This window comes from Triturus cristatus, chromosome 3_2 (assembly GCF_964204655.1).
Source record: "Triturus cristatus chromosome 3_2, aTriCri1.1, whole genome shotgun sequence".
NCBI classification, from domain to species: domain Eukaryota; kingdom Metazoa; phylum Chordata; class Amphibia; order Caudata; family Salamandridae; genus Triturus; species Triturus cristatus.
The window spans coordinates 621,090,640-621,102,288 of record NC_140584.1 but is presented as its reverse complement, the minus strand read 5'-3'; the positions used below and the strand labels follow the sequence as shown (position 1 = coordinate 621,102,288).

At 50.3% G+C, this 11,649-nt stretch overlaps 1 protein-coding gene across 5 annotated transcripts in view; it reads left to right on the top strand.

Annotated features, from left to right (window-relative positions):
- The first annotated feature begins 3,468 nt into the window (after window positions 1–3,468).
- Window positions 3,469–11,649, top strand: part of SYT7 (synaptotagmin 7) — an 807,051-nt gene continuing 798,870 nt past the window's right edge. For 2 of the 5 annotated variants that reach the window (XM_085648533.1, XM_085648532.1), the window contains exon 1: window positions 3,469–4,631. In XM_085648533.1, the coding sequence (XP_085504659.1) occupies window positions 4,598–4,631 (34 nt within the window). In that variant the 5' untranslated portion in view covers window positions 3,469–4,597. The remainder of the gene's footprint in view (window positions 4,632–11,649) is intronic. The other 3 variants (XM_085648534.1, XM_085648536.1, XM_085648537.1) reach the window with 2 other exon arrangements.

The window sequence follows — 11,649 nt, the reverse complement described above, 5'->3', positions numbered from 1 at the left end:
CCTCACCATCGTGGTTAGGGTGGCAGTGAGGAAACTTGTAATATGCTTGGCGGTGCTGTAGTGGCACAGCCAAGCACATTGCCGCCTCAAGACCGCCGCGCACGCACCAGGGATCACCAATCCCTGGAACTGCAGCGGTCCACTCATGGTCCAATCGCTGTACTCGTAATGCGGCGGTCGGACCACTGGTGTGACGGTCACCAACTGCCACCGCACCTCCACCACGGGTCCTCATAATCAGGCCCTAAGTTATTCTCAAAGTCAAGTACACCTTCAAAATCTGTGACCCATTTGACGCTTCATCAACGCCCTTACTAAATGCTACAGAATCTGTTTCAGGTCTTATAGGCCAACCATACTCCAGCATCCTGAGACATATGCAGCTCATGTAGTACATGAGAAGCAACCCGTGGGAAAGTGACATTGCACAGTGTGTTTATGGAACGAGTCCACTGATGTATTACATCCACAATAGGAGGACTCCGGCACTGGACACTTTGTGCAGTTCTGGTGATCCTAGGGCCCTGCACTCTGGGCTCCAGGAATGGACTCTGTGTGCAGTCCTGGTAAGAAACACATGGCCACAGACAGTGTTCCCTTGGAATGGAGTCTGTGTGCAGTCCTGGTGAGAGACGCGTGGCCGTGGACTTTGAGCCCCTGGAATGCACTATGTGTGAAGTCCTGGTTAGAGACACATGGCCCTGGATTCTGAGCCCCTGGAATGGACTCTGTGTGCTGTCCTGGTGAGAGACAGGTGGCCCTGTACTCTAAGTGCCTGAATTGGGCTATGTGAGCAGTCCTGTTGAGAGGCGCATGATGCGCACCTAGAATGGACTCTGTGTGTAGTCCTGGTGCGAGACATATGGCCCTGGACTCTGGTCCCTGGAATAAACTATGTGTGCAGTCCTTGTGAAAGACACATTGTCCTGGCACTGGGCCCCTGGAATGAACACTGTGTGCAGTTCTGGTGAGAGACACATGGCCCTGGACTCTGGGCAATTGGAATGGACTATGTGTGCAGTCCTGGTGAGATACAAGTGTATCTGGACTCTGGAGTAGGCTCTGTATGCAGTCCATAGGAGAGGAACCGGGCCATGATATCTGCCCCCGAGCAGCACTGTGTTTCACTCCTGAGAAAACCTATAGGAAATGAATGTCATATGATCCTGCAACGGATTTTAGATTCCATTAAACCCTCAATCACTTTTGTTGAGTGTGCGTAACCTTGAAGTGAACCATGTGCTCTGCACTGTGCTCTCAGCAGGAACGGACTCTCTGGCAAATTTACTAGAAACCAACGCAGCCTGGTGCTGCAAATCATTTTGCTACATTGCGCTGCGTTAGTTTCAAAGCACAGGAATGTGACATAATTACAACAATATGTTGCATCTCTGTGCTCCCCCTGTGCTGGCACACAAATTGCTGCCATGCGCCGGCGCAGGCACCCTTGCACCATGGTGCAAGGATGCCTGCATCATGGGGAGATTATTTTTATTCAGGAAGGTGCCCCTTCCTGCACAAAAACAATAAATTGAGGAGATTTCCTGCTGTAGAATGCAGGATGCATTGAAGGAGGAAAAAAACGAGGAGAAATGAATACATTTCTCCTTGTTGCACCGCGCTACGCCACCCTTAGTGTGACATAGCATTCTGACGCATTTCCAGATTTACGATTGCTCGTAAATCTGGAAATGCATCAGTGGACATGGGTGTTGCATGGGAACACCCACAGCAACACCCATGTCACGCCCCTAACAAGCAAAGTGTTGCGTGAAAAGGGGCGATATTTACAAGCACAGGTAAAGTCACTCAGGGTGGCTTTGTGTGTGCTTGTAAATATCACTCAGCAGGTTGCGCTGCCGGTGCATCATGCACAGTGACGCACCGGTGGCGCAAGGGGATTGTAAATCTGCCCCTCTGTGTGTAGCGCATGGAGATAAAGACAATAATAAGGAGTTCTGTTCTCTATGAATGTTACTTGTGAGCACCTGGATATATGGCCTCTAATAGGCCAAAATCTAAATGCATGTGTAAAGTTAAGTCAAAAAAAACTGACAGTGTTGGTCAGTGGTTAGCCTTATGAATTCATCATTCATTGAAATTTGTTTGCAAAAAATGCAGGCATTTCGGAGAAACCAATCATGCAGACGTTTTCGAAATGACAAAAAATTGCCAAAATGTTATGGGGCAGTTTTACAAGGCCCTTGCGACCCTTTTGCACCGCCGTTGCGTCACTTTTTGTGATGCAGCGGCGGCGTAAACAAGGCGCCACGTTGCGGCCCATTTACAATGTGATGCATCTATGGAGACTCGTCACCTTGTAAAGCCCTGCGCCACATTAAATCTGTGTCAGGTATAATGTATGCATGGTGGGCGTTCCTATGCTGGCAAGCCTTGAAAAAGTGACGTAGATTTCACTGCGCCGCTTCTAGGATGCCACTGTGTCAAAACTCTATGCCTGCTTGGAGCAGGCGTAAGGAGTGACGTAGTGTATTGGGAACTAGCCTCCCCATGCATTGCTGGAGTGGCGTCGTGCTTGCGACACGACTCTAGCAAAGCGAGATTTTGCACCAACAGATGCATCAGAGTTTCTGACACATCTGTCAATCCTTGCACCATGGTGCACCATATTGTAAATACAGCGCATCCATGGTGGTGCAAGGGTTTCGCATGGAGGAGCAGGAAAACTGACGCATATGTACAGATGCGTCAGTTTCCCCAGGGGAATATTTACAAGCCCCTTGCGCTGCCGGTGCATCCCTTTTAATATGGGAAAAAGCGACGTAAAGGTGGCCCAAGGGGCTTGTAAAACTCACTGGGGTCTTCAGCACTACTGTGGATGTGGGTTGTTCGCAATTTTCCACTGTGATCGGTCTAAGGGGAAGGAAGTTGAGAGTTATTACCAGTGCTTAAAATGGGCCAGTACTGTCCGGTACGGAGTAATGGCACTTTTTTGTTTTGAGAGGGAGAGTACCAGCACTTATCAAGAGAAATGCTATACTTTTAATTGGAGAGTACCGGCACTTCTCATAAAGAAGCAGGTACTCTGCTACAGAGTACTTGCACTTCTATTTTTCCATTCAAGCACTTGGTATTACAGAGCATGTATGGTAGCTCGGTTGGAGCAGCAGAGGCAGAGATCGCTGTGTAACCTGCGGTCACCCGCTGAACTTGTAACAAGATAGCTCGGTGGGTTCCCGAATCCCAAGCCAGCTGCAAAGATATGCATTTACCATGTAGGTCAGAATATGAATCCTGCTGTAACCCACTAAGTCATATTTTCGAGGAACATGGAGCGGGCACCGCCATGGTGCTGATGACTCCTTTCACTGACGGCATTAGGAAGTCGCAAGGCGTGACAGCGGGCGCAGTATTCCACGCCTTCGTATCGTCAGGTGTACGCTAGGGGGCCGTGCCCCCTCCCAGGTGCTGGCAGGGATGGGCCCGCCCGGGCTCCGCGATGTGCAGTTTCAGCGTTCGCCGCCAGTGCGCGCAGCATCAAGAAGCGAGAGATGTGCGAGGCACAGAGTGGGCATCGCGCAGAGCCAGGCGCAGCGGGCGAGGCAGCGGGAGACGCGCGAGGCTACGTAGCGTGCAGCAGAAGGCGTGCGCTATACTGCCCCGTACTGCCCAAGGTGCTGGAGGTGCTAGTAACACCGGCCTGCTTGCTGGACAATAAACGGGGCATTCGCCTGCCTGGGATCACCTCTTCAATCGAGGACTGAGGAGCACGGATACGCTGGCATCGCTCTGACAGGCTCCAGTGCCGGTGAGTGCACGCAGAGGTCGGGGATCTCCTGGGGACGCGGACACCTTCCGCTCTTCCTTTCCCACTCTGCCCAGGACCTGTTGGACGTGTTTGGGCCGCTGAGAGTTTCTAAGCATTGTCCGCGTCCCTTACTGGCTGCGGCACCTGCTGAAGGCGGGAGAACAAACAGTCCGTGCCTCGGAGAGGACAGGTGCCCCGAGGGACGCCGTGAGCCAGGGGATGGGGAGAAGGACCCAGAGCCCGGTTTAGGATGGAAGGAGCACACACCCTATATTCTCATAGCTTCTATGTAGCGACCAAGCCTTTGTAGTGGCGTCCAGTGCAGCGCGAATAAGTGCAGCGCAGCCGGGAGCTGAGGGACCACCTGTGCCCGGGAGGACAGGCTGCTGCCCGGAGCAGAAGGACCTGTGCCCAGGAGGAGAGGCACGCTGCCCGGGGAGGTGAGGCGCTGCCGGGAGCGGAGGAACCTCCTGTGCCCGACGGGAGAGGAGCGCTGTCCGGGGAGAAGAGGCGCTGCCGTGATCAGAGGGGCGCTGCCCGCGGAGGAGAGCAGCATTGCCGGATACAAAGGGGCCGCTTGTGCCCAGAGGAGCGTCGCGCAGCCCGGGGAGGAGAGGCGCCGCCGGAGACGGTGCTCGCGGAGAGCAGTGGCTGCTGAGAGCCGTGCCGGGGGCGTTGGTGTACGGGGGGCTGGCTGTCAGTCACAAGATACCTCAAGTGCATACAGGGGGCAAGTTCTGCAAGGTGCCACGAAAACGGAACCAGGGCAAGCGAAGTATTGGTCCATAAAGAAGAGGAGCCTAGGAGAGGAGCTGGGCAGGAGGGAAAATGTACATTAACCAGGAGACCTCCAGCACCAAAGGTAAGAGACCCTCCATGACAGCACCCTGTAGGGGTGACTTCCATTTCAAATGTCACCTCAGACGTGCGCGTGGCTTCATGCGCTCACCTGCACCTCGAAACAGTTTCACCTGTTTCACATGTTCCACCAGATCCTCATTGAACACCAGCCACCCCGAGACTGTGCGCACCTGTACCCTTCTACCAGGGGCGGAAGGGGGGTTCACCTGCCTGTACCCTCCAAGCCTAGGGTTCTGTAACCAACTCCTTTCTGAAGAGAAAGGTGGGTTGTGCATCCATCTGTTATTTGAAAGCTCTATACTCACCAGCGTCCAGAAACCCCAAAGCTAACAGTGTAGCCAACGGTGCCCTCTGTGCGTCCACCGAGAGCCTACCCCGTGCCCTGATAGTTTGAGGCTGTGCATGTACGTGCTTTTTGAGACGGAGCGTGGCTGGCTTATTCACCTGCGACCAGGCGTGTGGGGGCAGGGAACACCTATTTGTCTTCTGAGACCTTGAGAGTGTGACTGTTTCTACCTCATACCCCTGGGAGGGGGCGTTGCCATCTCTGCGTGTGCGCGGGGTCACGGCGTAGCTGCGCAAGCACGTGCACCGAGACCCTGACCCAGCACCGAGTGGCCGGGATCGCACTGAAAAGCCACATGCAAGACTAACAGGGTCCCCAGAACCGGGATCCGCTAGAAAGCACAACATGTGGGTCACAAGCAACAGAGTCCATTTCAGGGTGCCAGATCGCTCGTTGTCAGCTGTCCCCAATGTACCTAATCCTGCACTTTCGTTCAATAAACCACTGCATTATGGGAGTCTTTGCTTCAATTGTATCAAAAGGTTGAATTTCATGATAAAATGTTCCATAAAAAGAAAAGCCAGTACTTTGTTCTGCACACATGTGACAGACTTCCTCACTACGGTTCTCAAAGTCAGCATCCCATAGGTGTCCTCCCCAATGTCAAGGATACAACTCCCTAATGTCAGGGGTGGAGCTCGGTTCGTCTCTGATACCCACGGACCCAAGCGACCATACCCAATATCACGGGGTCACTGAATTACTCTCAGGCTGTCATTATCAGGAGCCCTACTGAGGTCACCATGACCTTCACAGGGCCCCCACGGCATCACACCGGCCCCTGCAGGTCCTCATTGTCAGGGGTCCTACCTGGATCCTCGCCATCAGATGATCCCACCAGGGTCCTCCCCTCGCCCACTCCCCACACGGCCCTCATAATCTAGGGTCCCATCTGGGTCCTCACTTTCACCCCGTCCCTACCGAGACCTCATTATTAGGGTCCCATCCGGGCCCTCCCCACACCCACTCGCTACTAAGTCTTCATTATCAGGGGTCCCGCCTGGGTCTTCACCATCACCTGATCCCATCTGGGTCCTCCCCTCACCCAGCCCCCACAGGGTCTTCATTGTAGGGAGTCTCATCCAGGTCGTCGCCATCACCGGCCGCCAAGGGTCATCATTACCTGGTCCCTCACGTTCACCAGGTACCACCAAACTCCTCACAAGGTCGGGGATGCCCACCTCAGATCCCACCAGGGTCTCCGCACTGCTGGTCTCGCCGTGCGTACTCTCCCTTGCACTTATACATACATGCGTGCACACTTGATGCACGCCTTAATTTCCAATCTCACTGACACCAGCGCCAGGAAGCTTCGGTGTCAGTGCGCTTTATAAATTACATTTAACATAACATAACATAACAGATTGCTAGTGTACACTATAGCATGATAGAAAACAACGCAGCCCAAGCCTACGAGGCTACTTACCTCCCTCGAGAGTGGACGAGGGGGGGGCTGTCTGCATAAAAACAATCACGGCCCCCCTTCTCCTAAACCGCAGCACCAGCCCTCGTCCTCCCAGGCTCCGCTTCTGCGGCGGCCACTCTCAACACACTGATCGGAAGCGAGGGACACTCAGGGACATCCCCTTATGGATGCACCCCCCGAGAAGATTGTAGTATTAAAAAACGGCACACACTTCGAAGGTGGTAGTAGGTACAATATACCCGCTGTACACCCGGCTTCATAGAAAATTGGCCTCCCGTGAAGCCGTTCGAGTGTGAGACAAGAACACACCTGCCGCGGCGGTGGCTAGTTAGAAAGAGCCAGGAGCGGCGATGGAGCTGGGCTGCGGACTGCGAATGAAATGTTAGTCACATTAAAGATGTTGACAATGACACTCGTCTCTTTTGCCGGGTCCGGGGACCGTCGGCGGGCGGTACTGCAGAGTGTCAGTACGTGCGGCTGTCATTTTCGTGACGAAGCCGCTGTTTAGTGCTGTCAATTCTCCCCACTGTTCCAGCCTTTAGTGCTGTCGTTTCTCCCTACCGTCCAAGTTTTTAGTGCTGCAATTTTCTCCCCACTGCTCCGGTGTTTAGTGGTGCTGTTTCTCGTCACCATCCCAGTGTTTAGTTCTGTCGTTTCTCCTCACTGTCCCACTGTTTAATGTTGTCATTCCTCTTCACTGCCCAAGTGTTTAGTGCTGTCATGTCTCCGCGATGCATGCTCCCGTGTTTAGTGCTGTCATTTCTCTTCGCCATCCCTGGGGTTAGATCTGCCGTTTCTCCTCAATCTCCCACAGTTTAATGTTGTCATTTCTTTTCACCGTCTCGGTGTTTAGTGCTGCCACTTCTGTTTACCATACCAGGGTTTAGTGCTGTTGGTTCATCGTCAGTGCTCCAGTGTTTGGTGCTCTTGTTGCCTTCCCCATCCCAGTATGTAGTGCAGTCATTTCTTTTCTCCACCCTAGGGGTTGGTGCTCTTGTATCTTCTTAATGTCCGGGTGTTTTGCCGTCGTTTCTCTTCTCCACTGCAGGGTTTAGTGCTGTCGTTTTCTTCACAATCTCAGTGTTCAGTGCTGTCATTGTTCGTCAATTTTCCACTGATTAGTTCTGTCATTTCACTTCAAAATCCAAGTGTTTAGTGCTGTCCATCCTCCTCACCGTCCCAGTGTTTAGAGCCGACCTATCTCCTCACTGTCCCAGTGTTTAGAGCCGACCTATCTCCTCACCGTCCTAGTGTTTAGTGCTGTCAGTCCTGATCACTGTCCCGGTGTTTAGAGCCGTCCTATCTCCTCACTGTTCTAGTGTTTAGTGCTGTCCTTCCTCCCCACCGTCCCAGTGTTTAGAGCAGTCCTATCTCCTCACTGTCCCAGTGTTTAGAGCAGTCCTATCTCCTCACTGTCCTAGTGTTTAGAGCAGTCCTATCTCCTCACTGTCCTAGTGTTTAGTGCTGTCAGTCTTGATCACTGTCCCGGTGTTTAGAGCCGTCCTATCTCCTCACTGTTCTAGTGTTTAGTGCTGTCCTTCCTCCCCACCGTCCCAGTGTTTAGAGCAGTCCTATCTCCTCACTGTCCCAGTGTTTAGAGCAGTCCTATCTCCTCACTGTCCTAATGTTTAGTGCTGTCAGTCCTGATCACTGTCCCAGTGTTTAGAGCAGTCCTATCTCCTCACTGTCCCAGTGTTTAGAGCAGTCCTATCTCCTCACTGTCCTAGTGTTTAGTGCTGTCAGTCCTGATCACTGTCCCAGTGTTTAATGCTGTCCTTCCTCCCCACCGTCCCAGTGTTTAGAGCAGTCCTATCTCCTCACTGTCCTAGTGTTTAGTGCTGTCATTCCTCATCACTGTCCCAGTGTTTAGTGCAGTTGTTTCTCCTCACTGTCCTAGCGTTTAGAGCAGTTGTTTCTCCTCACTGTCCTTGTGTTTAGTGCTGTCAGTCCTCATCACTATGCCAGTGTTTAGAGCAGTCCTATCTCCTCACTGTCCTTTTGTTTAGTGTTGTCAGTCCTCCTCACTGTCCCAATGTTTAAAGCAGTCCTATCTCCTCACTGTCCTAGTTTTAGTGCTGTCAATCCTGATCTCTGTCCCAGTGTTTAGAGCCGTCCTATCTCTTCACTGTCCCAGTGTTTAGTGCAGTTGTTTCTCCTCACAGTCCAGCGTTTAGTGCTGTAATTTCTCTTCACCTACCCGGGCTGTCGTGCTACCATTTCTGAGGGTTTTGTGCAGTATGTGATGTGTCTTCACTGTCCCGTGTCACTGGATAGTGGTGTTTGCAAAGGTTACTAAACTGGCGAAAATACGATTAACTTTTTTAATGGTTTACAGCAATGTGGAAATCCTGATTGAAATGTCCATGAGAATGTATACATCAATTCTGGTCTGCAATACAGAGTTTAGTTTCTTTTGGGAGTAAACACATAACCATAGCAGGCCCCTAAACAGCAGCAGGAGATACTATGGCATAGCATCTCATCTGGCAGTCAGTACATTTTGGTGAATAATGTCCGTATTGATGTCTGCACTTGAACCCTCCCATCTGATCTTCTGGTGCCTCACGCGCCAAGCCCATGTGGTACTTTGACTGATCAGCTATACCTGTATTTGTTAGGCATTGCAAAGATTCCCCCAAGAGACCTTACATGTTTTTGATGACTCTTTAGGGGTTGTAGAGGTCGAATGTTGACAATTTACCGAGGTTAGGCATGTTGTCTATTACACTGTAATACATATATTATCACACCCAGTAAAGATTCATGTCCAGCTAGAGACAGTTCCTTGAAGGAGGCTGCCTCATTAATGCCCAAATCTAAAAACAGAGTAGTTAATATAAGTACAACAGTGGAAACTCAAAGTGTCTACCACTTATGTATGTTGAAAAATGAGCCTAAAACAAACGTGTGTTCACTTATGGACCAAAACTTCAATCATTGTTAATCTGTGTGTGTACAACTCAGCCCAATGTAAGCCTATAGGTCCACAACTCATCTCAATCTAAGTCTATGCTGCCAAAACTCCTTCCAGTGTAAATCTGTGGTTCACAGCTCAACTAAATGTAAATGTATGGGACTACAACTCATCTCAGTGTAAGTCTACTCATTGTGACTCTCTTCGGCCACTACATTATTCACTGTAACTCAGTGTAAGACTATTGAGCCACAATTCCAATGAGTGTAAGTTTATGGCACCACATCTCCACTAAATGTAAGTCTATATGGCCAGAACTCCATTCAGTGAAAGTATATAGGGTTCACATGTCAATTCAACAGAAGTATATGGGTCCATAACTTCACTCAGTGTAAGTCAGTAGCACTGCAACTCCCCTCAATGCCATTCCATGGGACCACAACCCCGCTCAATGTGTGTCTATAGGGCCACAACTCCATTCACTGAAAGTCTGTGGGACCACAGCTAACCTTAGTACAAGTTTATGGATCTACAATTTCACTCAATTCAAGTCTATTGAGCTACAACTCCGCTCAACGTAAGTCTGTGAGGCCCTAACCCAATTCAATGTAAGTCTATGCAGCCAAAACACCATTCATTGAGCCTATGGGTTCACAACTCAACTTAGTGTATTTGTATGGAGCCTCAACTCCACACAGTGTCAGTGTATGGGTCCACTACTCCACACAATGTAAGTCTATGGAGTCACAACTCCGGTCAATGTAAGTCCATGGGACAACAACTCCTCTCAGTGTAAGTCTACTCAATGTGAGTCTCTGCGGTCACAACAACATTCAATGCAACTCATTGTTAGCCTATTGAGCCACAATTCCAATGAAAATTAGAGTAAGCCTATGGCATCACATTCCCACTCAATATATGACTGCAACTCCATTCAGCGAAAGTAAACTGGCTCACATGTCAACTCAATAGAAGACTATAGGTCCACAACTTCACTCAGTATACGTCGGTGGCACTACAACTTCCCTCAATGTAAGTCCCTGTGACCCCAACCCCACTCAATGTAAGCCTATAGGGCCACAACTCCATTCACTGCAAGCCTATGGGTCCACAGCCAAACCCAGTATAAGTTTATGGGTCCAAATGTGCACTCAATGCAAGTCTATGGAGCCACAACGCTTCTCAATATAAGCCTGTGAGGCCATAACTAAAAACAGTGTAAATCTATGCAGCCACAACACCATTCATTAAGTCTGTGGGTCCACAACTCAACTTAGTGTATTTCTATGGAGCCTCAATGCCACACAGTGTCAGTCAATGGATCCACAATTCCACACAATGTAAGTCTATGGAGCCACAACTTCACACAATGTAAGTCTATGGAGCCACAACTCCATTCAATGTAAGTCTATGGAGCCCCAACTTCACTCATTGTAAGTCTATGGAGCCACAACTCCACTCAATGTAAGTCTTTGAGGCCAGCTTCTGGAAGGAACTTGGTTTTCAATTAGGTGGGAAATAAACACTCTATTTACATAAAATGTATTCTTTTCATTTTATTTTCACTAAAATAAATGGTAGTAAGCGAGGCATCATTTGATGATTAAAAGGTGGTTTGGATGCCAGTGTACTAATATTTTACTGACCCATATCTTGAAATGCGCCAGTCACAGCCTACATATTTTAGTTCCCAGGATTTTACCGGTCCCAGGAAGCTATTTAAGGGCTTATGACTACTATGGATACTGCAGAGGCTGGTGTTTTGGGACCATGGGGTGCAGTTCAAAATGTGCTTACTGGTGGGTTCACCAAAGGCCTGAGGCAGTGTGCGGGATAGGTTATTAGGCTCCACAATCAAAGGAAGTTGCTAGTTCAGAGTATGGTGCCGTGATCATGCAACTTCATCCTGCAGCGGTCTTCAGGAACTCGTCACAGCCCATCTGGAGGGTGTTAATCAACAGGCAGCACAGACTGGCACAGGGCCGTGGCACACATGAGGCTCCCTCTCCAATAAGAATAAGCCCACCAGGAAACCAGTTACTACTCTAGAGCTGTGCGCCTGGATGCTGTAGATTGACTTTGAGGTTCTCCTTGGATCTCAGGATGTGCCCTACCTCATTGCACACTTGTCACTCACTCAGGTTCAGTTCACAGTGTCTGGTGACAGCAGGCAAGTGGTCTTCAAGAGGTGACTGGCTCCTGAGGCTGTAAGCGCTCTTGGACTTTTAGGCATGGCTTCAGAAGACAAACAGCACGGTCCCTCTGGGCAGAGCGTCGTCCCAGCAGGAGGGAGATGGGTCACACTCAGCTCCATGCCTGCTAAGTTGGAAATA